This window comes from Stenella coeruleoalba (assembly GCF_951394435.1).
Source record: "Stenella coeruleoalba genome assembly, chromosome: 19".
In the NCBI taxonomy this organism is placed as follows: domain Eukaryota; kingdom Metazoa; phylum Chordata; class Mammalia; order Artiodactyla; family Delphinidae; genus Stenella; species Stenella coeruleoalba.
This window is the reverse complement of record NC_137165.1, coordinates 48,243,878-48,262,138: the sequence shown is the minus strand read 5'-3', so window position 1 is coordinate 48,262,138 and position 18,261 is coordinate 48,243,878. Positions and strand designations below refer to the sequence as shown.

At 51.1% G+C, this 18,261-nt stretch overlaps 1 protein-coding gene across 2 annotated transcripts in view; it reads right to left on the bottom strand.

The window, feature by feature from the left end:
• The window catches only part of B3GNTL1 (UDP-GlcNAc:betaGal beta-1,3-N-acetylglucosaminyltransferase like 1), a 118,843-nt gene that overhangs the window by 3,541 nt on the left and 97,041 nt on the right, over window positions 1-18,261 (bottom strand). For both annotated transcript variants that reach the window (XM_079904180.1, XM_079904181.1), the window contains 4 exons: window positions 8,556-8,691; window positions 8,400-8,468; window positions 7,876-7,950; window positions 768-872 (listed from right to left, as the gene is read on the bottom strand). In XM_079904180.1, the coding sequence (XP_079760306.1) occupies window positions 792-872; window positions 7,876-7,950; window positions 8,400-8,468; window positions 8,556-8,691 (361 nt within the window). In that variant the 3' untranslated portion in view covers window positions 768-791. The remainder of the gene's footprint in view (window positions 1-767; window positions 873-7,875; window positions 7,951-8,399; window positions 8,469-8,555; window positions 8,692-18,261) is intronic.

Here is an 18,261-nt window from a genome sequence, read left to right as displayed (position 1 = left end):
ATCGTGTCTCAACATAGAACTGTGTAGCCACTGGTCCCCAATGGCCAGGACGTGGTCACAACTGCCAGCTTCCCCAGTTCTAGCCATACATCCAACTTAGGACCAATCGGAGAAGGAGACTCACTCCCCTGACCGCTCACGCCCACGGCCCCCCGCCAGGCACAGCGGGGCCTCCCCCTCCGCCCGCAGGTCTCTGCTGCGCTTGGTGAGGGGTCAGCTCCCCACCAGACAAGCCGTGAGCACGCAGCCCCTGTCCCCAGGGTGGGCCTTGTCTAGTTCCATGTCTCTCACACATGCGGCCCCCGCATGGATGGAGCCAGCCACCCACCCAGACATGGACCAGCCTTTCCACAGTGGCCAGAGCTGGGAAGGAGGCAGGCGCTGGGGAGCCGTGCAGTGACTAGAACGAGTGACTAGAACGTCTGCCACAGACACGAGGGAGGCTCTCTGGGGAGGGTGCATTGTGCGGCCACGCCCTCTGCTCCATGTCTCCGTCTGTGGTATCTGTACACACGTGTGGACACGTGTCCGAGATACACGGTGGGGTGTGGACAACACCCCTCAGGCTTGTGCTCACGGCTGTGTGCTTTACCACACGTAAACCACACCTGATAAGAACACTAAGACGCGCCCTCCTGGTGAAGGGGATTTGAGGGGCATCTGGGTGCCACCCTCCACCGGGCACGTTCCCCACTGGGGGCCACGGGGCCATCCTTCCCTACTTGCTCTCGACCCTGGGCTGCGGCTGCTGGGGGCCTCGTACATACCTGGGAGCAGCTGCCATGGGTCTGTCAGCTGAAGTGAAGGAAATCCCGGCCCTCCTGCAGGTGCAGCGACCTCAGATTGTCTTCAAATGCGCCCCCTGTGAGGTCCTGGGGGAGAAGCGACAGGTCTGACTCTATCCAGGCCTCCCCTGGCCTGCACTGGGGACCCCAAGAGCCTCCCTTGGGGGCCTGGGGTTTGGGGTTGCCTGTGGCCACCTGTTAGGTGGTCCACTATGAACTTCTGCTCCACTGCTAAAAGGAGAGGGTCCAGAAGGAGAAAAGTGCCGGAAGGGAACCTGTTGGCAGTTGGCCACAATGTCCCATAGGTCACCAGGGAGGCTGGGGGCAGGGGGTCCTCTGAGGTGCCTCCTGGCCTCGGCCCCTCCCCGCAGGAGGCAGCTGGCCCCCCACGGGGACTCGGGGGAGGAGATGAGGCTCATGGGCAGTCCCATCCGCTCATTTCTTGGTCCAGGGCAGAGCCAGCTTCCCCTGTCCTGACTGATCCTGGGGTCTCCATGGTGGCCCCCTCGCCCCACCCCCATGGCCTCTGTAGGGCCACAGGTGGGAGGCAGCCCTGGAGACAGAAACTGTGACCCAACAGCCAGCTGCTGGCAGAGCCCCTCCCGCCTCCCGCTCCGTACCCACCCCCACGGCCGAGACAGGGGGCAGTCCCTGCCCACGTCTTCCCTGTACCCTTGTTGGTGTGGGACTTGGGGGTGGGTCCCCAAACTCTTCAGCTGGGCCCGTGCACTGGTGCTGCTTCGGCCGCCCTCCTGTGCGGGGCCACGGCGGGGTTTTGGGAAACATCTGCAGGCTCCTGTCCCTCGTCCCAGCGCCACCTGCCAGGTCCCCTCCTGCCTCCATAACCAACAAAGCGGGGGCCTCTCTGCCAGGACGTGGGAGGGGCTGCCTGACCACCACACTCCTTCCTGTTGGGTGTCATCCTTCTGTCCTTGGGCCCAACACAGGGAAACACCCTTGTCCTGGGCTGTTTCTGCTCCTCTTACTGCTGTTACCTGGGCTTTGCTAGAAGTATTTAAATGAAAACCATTCTACCTGGAAAACACCTGAAATTTCCACATTCTGTCCTCTACCTGCTATCTGTTCTTAGCCCCCGTTTTCTCCTCCCATTATCTCTCTGCTTCCAAGTTTTCAAAGGAAATACACGTGGGTTCAGGGCCAGCCCAGCCACAGACCTGGGCTTGTAAAGGGGCCACCGGGAAGGTACTCATGTGTCCATGAGTGGACACACCCCCTTAAGAGAATTAAAAAGGTCAGACGTGAAACCAACAAGGACTAGAACCCAGAGGGTACAGAGGACTCCTCGGGTCAGGAGAAGACACACAATCCCGTGGACAAGAAGCTGATCAGAAACATCAGGACACAGGAAATCCACACGCCTGACAGATGCGGGAAAGGTCTTGGCCTCAGCAGGGATCAGATGGAAATGAACCCCACCGTCCAGTCGTGAGGCCTAGAGGGACCCCTCCCTCCCTGCCTCTGGGCGTGTCCCCTGGTCTGGCCTCCTGGGCGTTGTCTAGTGAAGCAGAAGACATGGCTACCCCATGACCCGTGAAGAGCGTCAGGACCCTCCATGAGAAGCTCTGGTGTGATGCCCACGGCTGGGTCCCGAAGCGCCAACGGGAAGAGGAAAGCAGGCCTCAAGCATGACGTGGAGGAGACCGGACCCCCAGAAACACAGCCAACTCTGTCACATGGCCCGCAGACATGCACTCCGCACCAAACGGATTAGCGGAGCAAGTACAGAATCGGGCGGCGCTGGGGGAGGGCACGTCGCCCGTTAAACTGTGCAGCCGGTTCTGGAACAGAGGCCGCAGAGTTTTCTTAAAGGGCAGATGGTTAGCATTTACGGCTTTGTGGCCATACGTCCTCTGTGTTCTAGTAAAACTTTATTTACAGAAGCAGCTGGTGGGCCACATTTAGGCCATTTTCCGAAGGTGTTAAGAATTCACAATAAAGTTTATTCAAACAAGAAAAACGTGAGAAAAGTTCTAAAAAGAATAATGAAGGAAGACTATCCTTACTCAGTGGTGAACATCATAAAGCTATAGTCAGTAATGGTGCATGACAGATGCGTAGAAAAAGGCCAAGACTCCAGAAACAGCTCCAAATCCACATGCATACCCAACACACACAGACGCCATTTCCTGACTGGAAAAGATGAGGGTTTCTCACCAAATGATGTTAGGACCACTGAGGACCCAAACAGAAAGAAGAAAGTCTGGATCCCTATGATAATCTTTATAACAAAATAAATTCCAGTTGTACCAAAAATATAAGGAAAAAACAGGAGTCTGAGGACCAGACTTGGATAATGTTTTTTTAAATATCACAGTGAGAAATGATTGTCTTAGAATGAATAAAACCCCCAAAAGCCATAAAAGGAAAAATTAATTTGATTATATCCAAATAACAAACTTCTAAACGGCAAAAGATATAAATTCAGTTAAATGACACAAAAATCTGCAACATCACAGACAGTGGTTTGTTTCTGTTACTGTATAAAGAAAACTACTGAGACCAATAGAGAAATGGGCCAATGAAAAGGGTAAGGTACCAAAAGGGAAATAAAGATGAATACAAATACATGAAGAGATGCCCTCCTTACTCACAATATGACGTTGCCAACTGGAACCATAAACTTATTGCTTTTCACCTGTGGTTTGCAAAGGTGGAAGGTTTGGTCACAGCGCTGGAGAAGGGTCATGGTGGGGGCAGGGTGTGTGAACTGGCTCAGCCTCCAGGGACAGAATGGCTGGTCTCACGACCGATGGCGGGCACATTCTTTGACCAGCACCTTTCAGACATTTATCCCATATGTGTAGCCACTTGAGCAAAATTATGCACATATAAAGATATCCACGGCAGCATTATTCCTAACGGTGAACAGTAAAACTGGCCTAAAGGTACATCGATAAGTAACTGGATAATAAATGTATGTAACACCCATATAATCGCGTGGGATGCAGATGTTTTTTAAGTGAGGTACATGAATCCCTCAGAAGCTCCTGCAGCCAGCGATGAAGGTGTTCCTGCGAGCAGAACGGACCCTGGACCTGAGCCTCGGGAAACACGTTAAACCACAAGCCGGTTTCGTCAACAAACAGATTGTAAGAAAGTGAGGGAGACGAAGGTCACACTGGGTCTGCATTCCAACAGGCAAGTATGAAAAGACAGAACATGTCTACAAGGCAGTTAGAGAGATTTCAACACTGATGGGATATCTGGAAATTTGGGGTGACATAGTGGTATTATGGTAGATTTTTTAGCTTTTAATCTTTTCAGGAAACAATAATGAAGAAATGAGGCTAGAATTTGCCTCACTCCCAGGTTGGGGGAGTTGGGGCTTGGGGCTGGCTTCTTTGCTTTGGCTGAAACGTGCTGGAAAGTTTCCTTCATAAAAAGATAACAGAGTTGGGTGGCACCAGCGGATTTATATGGAATTAACTCCAAGATATACTATTATGTGAAAAAAGCGAAATAAAGAAGTATGTATGACATGCTGCTGTTTGTTAAAAAGAAAAATCACATACACCTTTGTGTTTCTACCCCTAGGCCCTCTAAGGAAACAAAGTGGGTGACAGGGATGGGTTCCTTCCCACCCAAAGTCTGCTCTCTGGGAAGGGTTTGCATGGGTGGGGGTGTTCCCTTCGTGGCAACTTCGGGTCCCTGAGAAGTAGACCCTTAAGAGAGCCTATCTCTGAAAAGCTAGGTATCATTTGTGTAGAATTAAAACTTTCATTTTACAACGGCTCCTTGCAGCCCCATAATCATTCATCCAATTCCCCTGGCAACTTGAACACTGTTTGTCTTGGCCTCTCAGGAAACTGCTTTCAAACCAGGAAACCCAAAGCCAGGTGGGTCTATCCCTGTGGCAGGCAGGCCCCAGATGGCCACGAGCCTGCCTCATTGCACCCACATCCCGTGGAACCCCCTTCCCTGGCATGTCACTTCTGTGATTAGGTCACACGTTAGTGTGACGTATGTCTTGCTACTGACCCTGCCCCTTGCTGGCTTTCATAGAATAAGCTGCCATGGTTGGCGGGCCTGCAGAGCAAACAGCCGGCAAAGCACTGAGGCCCTCGGCCAACACCCTGGAGATCTGACTCCTGCCAAGGACCACAAGAGCTTGGAAGCAGGTCTGCCCCAGGCGAGCCTCTTGATGAGACATCATCACCGGCAGACACCACCACGCTCACCTGAAGCTGAAAGCCACCTGTGGTGCCTGGACTTATGACCCACAGAAACGTGAGGAAGTAAACATGTGCTGTTTGAGGCTAAGTTTGTAGTTTGTTATGTAGTGACGGTTAAATAATGCAGGTTCAAGCTGGCAAGCAGTCAAACAGAAGAAAACCTCAAGGTGACACGTTGGGACTGGAGCCACCCGGCTGCCTGGCCCTGGGACACTCAGTGTACAGCCACCTGCAAAAGCACAAAGCTGGCCCCTACCTGACCCCACACACAAACAGCAACTCAAAATGGGTCCAAGACCTACATGAAGGAGCTGAAACCATAAAACCCTTAAGAAAAAAGTACAGGGGTAAATCTTCATGACTCTAGATTGGGTGGTGGTTTCTTAGCCTTGACACCCAAAACAGAAATCAAATTACAAATAGATAAAATGGACTTTGTCAAAGTTAAGCACTTTTTGTGCATCAAAGGACACCGTCAAGAGAATGAAAAGACAGCCCACAGGATGGGAGAAAATATTTGCCAATGCATCCAGTTGGGGACTTGAGTCTAGAAATATAGAGAACTCTGAGGACTCAACAAAAAGACAGCCCGATTAGAAAATGGGTGAAGGACCTGAACAGACACTTCTCCACAGGAGGCAGACACGTGGCTAACAGATGCTCCATGTCCTCTGTTGTCAGGGAGACGCAAACGGAAACCGCCGTGAGAGCCGCTCATCCACCAGGATGGCCTTGACGAACAAACATGTCACGAGGTGGGCAAGGATACGAGAAACTGGAACCTTTGGGCAGCGGGGGGTGGGGGGGCATAAGTCATCCTAAGACCAGTGATTCCACCCCAGCTCTGCATCCGAGAGAACTGAAAACACGTCCACATGGAAATCTGACCTGAATTTTCACACGGCCTCATTCAAACTGACAAAGCCTGTTGTGCCCATGAGATTCTGTTCTGGTCCAAGTGTTCAGCTCACCTATGACCGTGCAAAGTCTCCACCAACTGAGCAGAGGAAACCACACCTCTACTGCCTCACAGTTTCTGTGGGGCTGGAGCTCAGGGCTGGGCCTGGCCATGCAGGGACCAGCTGGGACCCTGAGGCCACTCCTGGCACCAGGCTCCTGGGGTCAGCCTGTTCTCACGCCCGTTTTCCCGACAGTTGGGTGACTTCTCCAAAGTGGCAACTCAAGCGAGGGGCAGAATCAGGACATCCAGCCTGTTCTCCAGTCCTGCATGGGACCCCACCTGACCAACACTCTACAACGCCCGCTGTCCCCCATGTCTGAGCTCGGGCCCCATGGGAGCACAGCCTCAGGGAGGTGACGTTCCCCATCAGGATGCACTGGCCTGGTGAGGCCCCTGTGGAGGCGCCTGGGCCACACGGCAAACCGCAGTTAGAAGCTGTGAGTAACACCAGTCAGTGCAGAAGGGGGTCTGGGATCTTAAAAACAGCCACCAACAGAGGGCTCCCCCCTTCTCTGGCACCCTCCACGTACACGTGGAGCCACCCTTGCTATGAACATGCGTAGGGGCCGCAGGCTCCCTGAGCCCAAGGCTGGTGAGAGTCTGCACGTGATGTGGGGTGAGAGGCATGTTCTGCTTGGTTCCCCACTGCTGTTGGCGAACGCTGGCAAATGAACATGCACCTGCTTCCCTTCCGCTAAAGCCACTGCCTTCAGGAAGGCCTCTGGCCTGGCACCCTGTTTACCAAGGTTTCAACCTCAGAGGCTGGAAACTGCTGGAAGCAGTGGCCTGTGTCCCCAACTATGCGTCATCCCACGTCCCCAGTGGCACAGCACAGGGACCTGCTCACCCATCCACTACTGTCCCCTCTTGACCCTTTGGGGCAGCCCTGCTCCACATGAGCCAACCTGGGCCCTGTAGTCCTGGTGGATTAAGGACACTTTATACTTGCATTTGTGATAATCTTTCTGACCACGGGGAGGAATTTCCAAAACAGGAGGACACTAAAAGTGTTCATCACAAGAGAAAAATTGATAAATGTACTGTGTTAAAAATAAGCTTTTCACGGGACTTCCCTGGTGGTCCAGCGGGTAAGACTCCACTCTCCCAATGCAGGGGGCCTAGTCGGGGAACTAGATCCCACAGGCATGCTGCACCTAAGAGTTCGCATGCCGCACCTAAAAGATCCCACATGCCGCAACCACGACCCAGCGCTGCATGCATGCGTGCATGCATAAATAAATAAAATTAAGTTTTTCTGGGAAGAACCTGTGAAAAGACAAGCCACAACTGGGAGAAAACATCTAAACACTAGTCGACCAAGGGCCAGCACCACTCAATGCAGAGCTCCCGGAAACCAAGGAGAAGAGATGGACAGGCCAGCAGGGCGCGGGCGAGGGCTCCAAAATCAGGAGAACGTCCCCATCACCAGAGCCCACCAGCAGGCTTCGTGGTGGGAACTTGCACACCAGGAAACGGGACCCACTCAGGGGAGGAGGGAGTTCAAGCACACGGGCCTCTCTGCAGGACCCCAGCGTTGGGCCCAGAGCCAAGAAACGAGCACCTGTCCTGCGTGGCCGCAAATAGAAAAGGCAAGGGGTTGATGGAGAAAACCGCTGGGACGGCAGTCACCTGGCAGGGATTGGGGGGATGCAGGGCTGGCGCAGGTGCTTCTGGGCGGCCTTGTCCCCTGCAGCTCTCATGGGAAATGCAACCTGCCTCATGGGGCACCATCGCCGCCACCTCCCCCAACACCCCAGGCCTGGCTGGAGGTGGCCCTGTTGTCTCCTGTCCCTGCCCCCATGCGGATCACTCTCCTGGCCCCCCAGAGCGGCAGTCATCACCTCCCATCCTAGCCCACAGCTTCCTGGTGGACACAACATACCACCTCCTGACCCTGGGGCTGTCCCAGCCACACATGCCCCAGCCTGACACTCACCAGCTTCACGCAGATGACAAAGGGTGGCTGTGCGGCTCGGAAGTGCAGGACCGGGACCCGGGGCTTGGGCCTTTCCTGAGAGGAGAGAAGAGCCACAGGTTGCTCCACCTTGCTCCCCAGTCCCCCACCTCTGCCCTGCTCACAGCTCGATGCCCTCAGACAGGCGCCCGGGCCACAGCCAGACCCAGGGCTGGACCTGGTCTCCAGCACCTCCACCCAGCCACCTATGGCTGCCACAGGACTAACCTGAGGTGGGCAGCAGACAGACCCAAGCCTGCAAGGAGCACCTTCCAGCAGGGACAGGGGCAGGTGGGGGCAGGCACGGGTGCCCTCTGGGGTCCTGGAGACCCCAGGAGCCTGAGGGCTGCATCTGCCAGGCCTGGCAGCTGTCTGGGCCCAGATGGCCTTTCCCAAGGAGGAAGGTTCTGGGCAGTGTCTACTCCAAAGGCCCAGGACGGCACCCCAGAGTGCAGTGTGGGTGGCTGCTGTGCGTGACCATGGGGCTCGGTGGGGAGGGGGCGTACCTGAGAGTCCTCATAGCAGTAGAAGCCCTTCTTGATCTTGTTCTCGTCCACATCGCAGAAGGCGACCACCTAGGGAGGACCCAGGACGCCAGCCTCAGGGGCAGTGGGGGCAGTGCTGCTGGATGGGGGAGGGGTGGGACAAGGGGTGGGCCCCACCTTGCACCGTGACCCTGCCGTCAGGCTGCGGTAGAGCCGGCGGCCCTGCCGGCCCGCATTCCAGATGGTGAAGGTTGCCCAGTGGGGCAGGGCCCACTCTTCCAGGAAGCGGACGCGGTGGGTCCAGATGGTGGTCCTGTGGGGGATGGGGGTTTGGGGGTCGTGACCCAGGAGGGCAGGGCCTCCAAGCGCCCCAGGCCTTCCTCCCCCCACCCCTGAGCCTGCCCACAAGTCCCCCTGGTTTGGGGCCCCTGGGGCAGCGCTGCAGCTGTTGGCTGAGTGACTGAACCAAGGAGGCCAGGACCAGAAGGTCGCACCCCTCACCCACCCTCACAACCGGTACACATGGATCCTCGGACGTGCTGAGCTCACGTCCACACACTCAAGAAGCGTGCGGGACACCAGGCACAGAGCTTGGGGAGCCCAAGGAAAACCCAGCCACGCTGACGTCCGGCACCTACGACCATGGTAAACATGACCTGGACGTGACTCCCCACCTCGAGTGGCCACATGGAAGGGGCCACAGTGTCCTGTGGAAGCTGTGCAGATGGCGGGGTCACCTTCCCCAGGTGGGACCCCCTCCCTTGGCCCCTTGCCACATGCAGACCTGAGGTCCAGGCCGGCCCTTGGGGTCTGCAGCTGCCCGAGTCCCAGTGCCCGGAGACAACAGCATGTCAGCTGTCTCCAGGTTAAAGTGGTTGGACACAGGGACAGGACCCAAGGCGCAGGGGTGAAAGCATCACTTAAGAATCGGGAAGGTTAAGGGGGAGCTTCTGCAGGTACACAGTGGACCAAACTTGACCCTGGTCTTCCTTTCCAGAGAAACCTCTGATGTAAGGAAAGGCGGCACACCCTTGTATAAAATCACAGTTTACACCTGGAAGTGCCCTCCGTGGACCCTCTCATGGAGCCCCAAGACCTACTGTTCTAGGCCAGGCGCAGACCTGCTGCAGCTCCCCCACGTTCTACAGTGTGGGTTCAGTTCCTTCCTGGTGTCTGGCCCGGGGCTCTGTGTGGCAAGTGTTGAACCCGTAGTTCAGCAGCCACTGCCCTGCTGCCTTCTCTGTGGCAACCAGCTTTGAGGGTCCCACAAGGTATCTCAGGGGAGCAGCTCCTCCAGGTGAGAGTGTGGGGTCCATGGACACAACACAGTGATGCCCACTCTAATGCAACTGGGCACCAGTGTCCGCCTGCCCAGGGGTGGGCTCTGGATGCTGGGCTCCTCCTGTGGTCGGTCTACCCACCTCCCACTTGAAATGTCTCAGTTAGGGTTGTGCTGAGCAGCCATAATTTCAGTGGTCGGCGGGTACTGGGGCTTGCGAAGGTGAATAAGGTGAATAACTCCCCAGTCCGGGCCACTCAGCACAAGCTAGACACACTCCAGCCCAAACAAGACACCATCAGGTGCAGCACTCAACACGCAGCTTTGGCAGCATCCAAGGAACGAAGGACAATTCTGAGAACAAAACAACTGAGCTTCCTGCAAATGAGCTCTGACAAACCCACGCGACGCTGACAGTGGGGAAGAGAGGGGGCGGGCCCCGGGTCCCCACCAGCAGCGGGACCTGCGCCACGCTCCAGGCCCTGCCTGGGACCCCAGGGGGTGCGCCTACCACCACAGGGCAGCAGGAGACAAGGGACCACAGACATCTGGGCAGGTCTCGCCCTCTGCTCCACGGTTTCCTCTCCGGCTCCTACTTTTTAAATTACTTTTGTTGGCAAAAGGTCTGGCCGCTTCTATGACTTAATTGCTTCTCTCCTTAACCAGTCAACTCTCTTCAATTTCATGAACAGTTCAATGAAACTGCCCAAAAAAATGCCCAAAGGTTTTGGGGACACTTATAAGGAAATGAAATGGCCCAACGAGGACTCCACTTAATGCTCAGGGACCAGGACAGTGTGGGGCCCGCACCAGCGTGACCACCAGACGCAGGGGTGACGGGCCAGGTCTGAGCAGCGCAGGGTGCCTCACCTGGAGACGGCGCCTGTGGGAGGGACAGAGCTGACCCCCACCTCCCACCACCTGCGGAGTGGATCTGGAGGGACTGAGGGTCCTGAGGGTACAGCCCCTGCCTTGTGCCCTCCCTGTGCCTCCGGAGTCTGGTCTCTGGTCTGAGGACACAACTCAGAAACTGCCACCAATACCTCCGTGTTGTGGACAGTGAGACCCTTCCTGCCGCCGCTGTCCTGCAGGTCCCTTTCTCCACCGTGCTGCTCAGTTATTTATTCGGGAGAACAGCCCAGGTGTGTCCTTCCTGCCACTCTTACCCCTGCGAGGAGGCTCCGCCGAGGGCTGGGTGTGTGGGAGCTGCTCACAGGTTTTCTCAGACCCACAGGTCGGCATTTCCAGAACCTTCTGGAAAGCAGGGCAGTGTCAGGGATGCACACTGCACCAGGAGGCAGCAGGCCGGAGGCGGGGGCGGGGAGCAGTGGCGTGTGTGGACCCTCAGAGGCAGGACGGCAGGAAGGTCCACGCGGTGACGAAGACAGAGGAGCAACGTCACCACACGGAGCTCAGCCCTGAGGGTGAGCAGCACAGCGACTTCGGGAAGAATGAGGCAGAACGTTGCCACCGACACCACATTTTTAAAGAGGGAAAGCACACCGTTTAGAGGACATCACGTGTGGTCAAAGTATAAAGAAATGGATCTTATGGCAAATAAACATCCCACTCAGGACACCACGAAATGGAACCTGGGAGATGCAGGAGGTTTGGGGAAATGGGTAACTTTTTGTTTTAAAGATGATTCCTTATGCCTCTGGCTGTCGGAAGTATTTCATAGTGAAAATTGTTAAATGATATAAATGCTGATCATTCTCAATGTAAAAGGTAAAGGCCATGATTCAGGGAGCCTCTCAAACAGAGGGCTCTTTAAGAGAGAGTCTGAAGGAATTCAATTATTGACAAGCCTGAGGGTGTAATTAGCGCTCCTTGCTCTGTGAGGTTTTGCTGCTCAAAGACTTTAATCCAACACAGAAACTAACATGAGATCACCTCTTTTAGGTTGTGGGTGGCAAAGCCTCACGCTGCAAAAAGAGGGGAAAAAAAGTCTCAACATAAAAGAATTATCGCATGAAAACAGAATGAGGGTGTGTGTAGCACAAGCCGTCTGGCTGGCTGCCTGGCCCCCCAGATACATGAGCACCCGCCACACCATGGGTGGGGAGCAGGGCACCACCAAGGTCATCACAGACATGCCTTCACGTTGCCTTGCTTCACAGGAGCTCGAGGTGAGGACACATGTACGTGAACCTTCAGGAACAATGGAAGAGATCCTAGTTGTCCAGGCGCTTCTCAGCTCTGCAGAGGATCCCAGGTGTCCAGGCACTTCTCAGCTCTGCAGAGGATCCCAGGTGTCTGGGCACTTCTCAGCTCTGCAGAGGATCCCAGGTGTCCGGGCACTTCTCAGCCCTGCAGAGGATCCCAGGTGTCCGGGCACTTCTCAGCCCTGCAGAGGATCCCAGGTGTCCCGGCACTTCTCAGCCCTGCAGAGGATCCCAGGTGTCCCGGCACTTCTCAGCTCTGCAGAGGATCCCAGGTGTCCAGGCGCTTCTCAGCTCTGCAGAGGACCCCAGGTGTCCAGGCATTTCTCAGCCCTGCAGAGGATCCCAGGTGTCCAGGCGCTTCTCAGCTCTGCAGAGGATCCCAGGTGTCCGGGCATTTCTCAGCTCTGCAGAGGATCCCAGGTGTCCAGGCACTTCTGAGCTCTGCAGAGGATCCCAGGTGTCCGGGCATTTCTCAGCTCTGCAGAGGATCCCAGATGTCTGGGCATTTCTCAGCTCTGCAGAGGATCCCAGGTGTCCGGGCATTTCTCAGCTCTGCAGAGGATCCCAGGTGTCCAGGCGCTTCTCAGCCCTGCACAGGATCCCAGGTGTCTGGGCACTTCTCAGCTCTGCAGAGGATCCCAGGTGTCCCGGCATTTCTGAGCTCTACAGAAGATTCGTGCCCAGAAAACCATCTTTGTACTTTATTCACCCAGTTTCCAACTCCGTTTATGGATTGTGGGAAAGTGGTTACTTCCTTGAAGAAACACTTGCCAGAAATTTTTAAAATTTTAATGAAATTCACGTAGAGTAAGAGCAAGGATCTTAAGTGTGCATACAAGTCAGACGGTTATGACAAACATGCATATCCGTGTAACCAACACACCTGTCAAGAGGTGGGACACTTCTACCACCCCAGAAAGCTCTCTTGTATCTCCTTTCCCCTGAGAATACCACAGTCTCGTTTCTATCACTGTGGACTAGTTCTGCCTGTTGGAGAACTCTGTACAAGTGGAAGCCACAGTATGCATGCTTTTGTATCTGATTTCTTTTACTAACCATATATTTTTTTGACATTAATCCCCGTTCTTGCAGGTATCAGTCGTTTGTTTTCTTCTAGTGCTGAGGAGTGTTCCGTTACAGCAGTGTTTATCCACCACCTGCTGATGGGCATCTGGGTTGTTCCCATTCTTGGCTACTAATAGAGAAATGTTGAGCAATCTATTAATTTCTCTTGGAGAAACACCTAGACATGGAATTGCTGGGGCATAGGGCAGGTATCAATTAAATTAAGAAAATAAGGCCCAACAGTTTTCCAAAGAGGATGTACTGTGCTTACACTCCTGAGAACAATGTATACGTGTCCTCAGCATGATTGGGAATTGCAGACGTTAATTTTAACCCTTCTTGTGGGTGTGCAGAGTTTAATTTGCATTCTCTGATAATGATGAAACCTTTTTAATTGACCTTATATATTACTTCTTTGTGAAGTGTCATGTCCGTTCAACTATTTTGCCTACTTTTATTAGATTTTATTTTTGGGTGATAGGGGTTCTTAATATCTCCCCCATACTAACCCTCTGTGAGATATACAGATTATGAATATTTTCTCCCAGTCTGTGGTTTGTCTATTCATTTTCCTAATGGTGTCTTTTTTAAAAATTAATTAATTAATTAATTATTGGCTGTGTTGGGTCTTCGTTTCTGTGCGTGGGCTTTCTCTAGTTGCGGCAAGTGGGGGCCACTCTTCATCGCAGTGCGAGGGCCTCTCACTGTCGCGGCCTCTCTTGTTGCGGAGCACAAGCTCCAGACGCGCAGGCTCAGTAGTTGTGGCTCATGGGCCTAGTTGCTCCGTGGCATGTGGGATCTTCCCAGACCAGGGCTCAAACCCGTGTCCCCTGCATTGGCAGGCAGACTCTCAACCACTGCGCCACCAGGGAAGCCCCTAATGGTGTCTTTTTATGAGCAAAAGTTTTTAATTTTGATGAAGTCCAATTTATCAATTTTATAGCACTAAAGAGGGACTTCCCTGGTGGTCCAGTGGTTAAGAATCTGCCTTCCAATGCAGGGGACGCGGGTTCAACCCCTGGTCGGGGAACTAAGATTCCACATGCCGGGGCAACTAAGCCCCCGGGCCTCAACTGCTGAGTTTGTGCACCTCAACTAGAGAGAAGCCCGCACGCCGCAACGAAGAGCCTATGTGCTGCAACTAAGACCCTATACAGTCAAAAAAAAAAAAAAAAAGGGTTAAAGATTCTGGTGTCCTCTCTAATAAATTTTTTCCTATCCCCAAGTTGTGAAGATATTCCCTGATGTTTTCTTCTAGAAGCTTTATATTTTACCTGCTTCTATATTTATATCTAAGCCATCTAGAATTAATTTTTCTATAGGGCATGAGATTTTTTTTTTCCATATGGATATCCATTTGCTCCATTTGTTAAAAATAATTTTCTTTTTTCCATTGAATGCCTTTGGAGACTGTTAAAAATCAATTGTGAGTCTATTTCTGGACTCTGCTCTGTTTCATTGATGTATATGTCTATCTTTATTCTATTAATACATTTTCTTGATTGCTATAGCTTCAGAGTGAGTCTTAAAATCAGACACAATAAGTCCTCAAATTTTGTTCTTTTCAAGATTGTTTAGGACACTCTGGGCCCTTTGATTTTCATGCGAATTTTAAAATCAGATTATCAATTTCTACAAAGAAGCCACCTGGGACTTTTACTGGGATTGCTTTGAATTTACAGATCTGGAGAGAACTGATGTTAACAATACGGAGTCTTCCAATCCATGAATGTGGTGTCTCTCTCCATCGATCTTATAGGTTTTCTTTAATTTCCCTCAGCCTTTTTTGGAGTAGGTTTTAGCGGATATAGACATACCTTACTAAACTTACTCAAAAGTATTTTATTATTGACGCCATTGTACATTTTTTAAACTGCATTTTTTCAGTTGTTCATTGCAATTCTATAAACTTGTATTCTGGAAAATTTGCTAAGTTACTGGTTTTGATTTCCTATGAAACACAATCATGCCACCTACAAATGATGCTAGTTTTACTTCCACTTTTTTTTTTTAATGTTGAGCCTTCTTTTAATTCATTTTATTTATTTTTGGCTGTGTTGGCTCTTTGTTTCTGTGCGAGGGCTTTCTCTAGTTGTGGCAAGCGGGGGCCACTCTTCATCACGGTGCGCCAGCCTCTCACTGTCGTGGCCTCTCTTGTTGCGTAGCACAGGCTCCAGACGCGCAGGCTCAGTAGTTGTGGCTCACGGGCCCAGTTGCTCCGCAGCATGTGGGATCTTCCCAGACCAGGGCTCGAACCCGTGTCCCCTGCATTAGCAGGCAGATTCTCAACCACTGCGCCACCAGGGAAGCCCACTTCCACTTTCTAATACTTATATTTTTTATTTTTCCTGTCTCATTGCACTGACCTCCATTACAATGTGGAATAGAAGTAGTGAGAGGAGTGATCAGATCGCTTCCTCCTGATCTTAGAAGGGAAAGCTTTCAGTCTTTAATGATTAAGTATGAGGTTAGTTATAGGTTTGAGTAAATGCTATCAGACTGAGAAAGTTTCCCTCTATTTCTAGTTTGCTGAGTTTTTTAAAAAATCATGAATGGGTATTGAATTTTGCCCAATGCTTTTTCTGCATCTATTGCATTGATTGTGTGATTTTTATCTTTTATTCTGTTACTGTATTAAATCATACTAATTGATTTCTGAATGTTAAACCAGACTTGTATTCATGATGTATTATCCTTTCATATATATTTCTGAATTTGACTTGGTAATATTTTGTGAATGATTTTTGCAACTATTTTCATAAGGGATATTTGTCTGTAATTTTATTTTCTTGTAATATTCTTGTAGCATTTTTTACTTCAGTCATGCTAGTCTCACGGAGTGTGAAGCTCCTCCCTCCCAACACCCAACAGACCTTTCTCCTCTTCTATTTCCTGAAAGAATTTATGTTAGATTGGTATTATTTCTTCCTTACATTTTTGATAGAATATATCAGTAAAGCCATCTGGCTTGGCTTTTCTTTATGAAAAGCTTTTAAATTACTAATTAATTCTTAATTATTATTTATACCTTTTTTTTTTTTTTTGGCCATGCGCAGGGCATGCAAGATATATTAGTTCCCCAGCCAGGGATTGAATCTAAACCCCCTGCAGTGGAAGCACGGAGTCCCAACCACTATATCGCCAAGGAATTCTCTATTATTTATACTTTAAATACCTACTGGATCTGTAATGATGTCCCCTCTTTAATTCCCAGTATATTGGTAACCTGTGTTTTCTTTTAAAAATCAATCTTGATAGAGGCTTGTCAATTGTACTGATTTTATTTCAAGCTAATTCTTGGTTTTGCTGATGTTTTTTCTACTGACTGTCCATTTTCAATTTTACCTTCTTCATTCCTTTCCTTCTATTTACTTTGAGTTTACTTTGCTATTACTTTTGAAACCTTTAAAGGTGGAGACTTAGATAATTGCTTAGTTTCTTCTTTTATAATATAAACTTTTAAAGCTATAAAAACTTATTATAAACTCTGCTTTAGCTAAATTCCACAAATTTTGACATACTGTTTTGTCATCAAATTAAATTTTTTCCCTAATATCCTTTGTGATTTTTTCCCTTGGTTGCTTAATTTCCAAATATTTTGTATATTCAAGATGTCTTAGGGCTTCCCTGGTGGTGCAGTGATTAAGAATCTGCCTGCCAAGGCAGGGGACACAGGTTTAAGCCCTGGTCTGGGAAGATCCCCCATGCCATGAAGCAACTAAGCCCATGTGCCACAACTACTGAGCCTGCACTCTAGAGCCTGCGAGCCACAACTACCAAAGCCCATGCACCTAGAGCCCGTGCTCCACAACAAGAGAAGCCACTGCAACGAGAAGCCTGTGCACCGCAACGAAGAGTAGCTCCCGCTTGCCACAAAACTAGAGAAAGCCCGCACACAGCCACAGGCCTAATGCAGCCAAAAAAAAGAAAAAAAAGAAAAAAATGATTTCTAATTTATAAAACATAACCCGTATGCTTTCAATCATTTGAAATTTATTCAGATTTTTTTCTTGGTCCAAAGTAACGTCTATCTTGTACTTTAAAAGAATGCGTATTCTGCAGTTGACTATAGAGTTCCTTAACTGTCTACTGTCATGTCAGTTAATAGTGTTGTTCAAACCTTCTGATCCTCACAGACTTCCCCACCCCCCAACTTCTATCAATTACTGAGATAGGAGTATTAAAATCTGCAACTCCAGTCTCAGTTTTTGCCTCATGTATTTTGAAACTCTGGGATTAGGGATATACACATTTAGGATTGTTATGTCCCCCTAGAAAATGACCTTTACCCCATGTGTGCAAATCACACTTGCATTGAGTCAAGTTCATGACAACAAACTCCCAATGATGCTCCACTAAATCTACTGTATGAAAATTCAGACTTAACAGAAAAGAAATCAAGCTCTTTTGCTTAAAGCTGGAAAACAAAGAAGCTAAGTTTTAGTGTTGAATAGCACATGTGCAAAAGTTCAAGGATCTCCCAAGTCAATATGGATGCTGGGGGCTTCCCTGGTGGTGCAGTGGTGAGGAATCCGCCTGCCAATGCAGGGAACATGGGTTCGAGTCCTGGTCCGGGAAGATCCCACATGCTACGGAGCAACTAAGTCCATGTGCCACAACTGCTGAGCCTGCGCTGTACAGCCTGCGAGCCACAACTACTGAGCCCGCGTGCCACAACTACTGAAGCCCGCACGCCTAGAGCCCCTGCTCTGCAACAAGAGAAGCCACCGCAATGAGAAGCCCGCACACCGCAACGAAGAGTAGCCCCTGCTCACCGCAACTAGAGAAAGCCTGCGCCCAGCAACGAAGACGCAAAGCAGCCAAAAATAAATAAATAAATAAATTATATGGATGCTGCAATCTGGGACCCCCCCCCCCGACGACACATGCCCAAATCAGCATCACACCCACTGTGACAGTGGACAGGAGACCTCCCAGGACAGAAACTGAGAAGCCACGCCTTCCAACGAGTCTCACACCCTCCAGGGGAAGAACAGAGTCTCTTCTACTTCCAGAAACACACATGCATGTCCCTGCATCATGCTCTTTACAATCAAAAGATCCCCTGATCGCAGACCTGTTTCAGGGCCCCATTCCTCCCTGTCCCCAAGAGAGCAGCATTACGGTAGCACCAAGGGGGATACATACTGGTAGTTGTTTGAAATGCAACACCCACACACATGCACAAACGTGCACACACAGACACACATGCGCGCGCACACACACAGTTCAAACTAAAGAAAGAAAAGCACACCCCTCCCTTGCCTTCACCCTGCCTGTACTTTCGGCACCATCCCTGCCCTGTCCCTGGTAGTAGGCCTCTAGCCTTGGGGCCTGGGGGACGTGGGGGCCATGAGAGGGAGGGGGCTAGTGT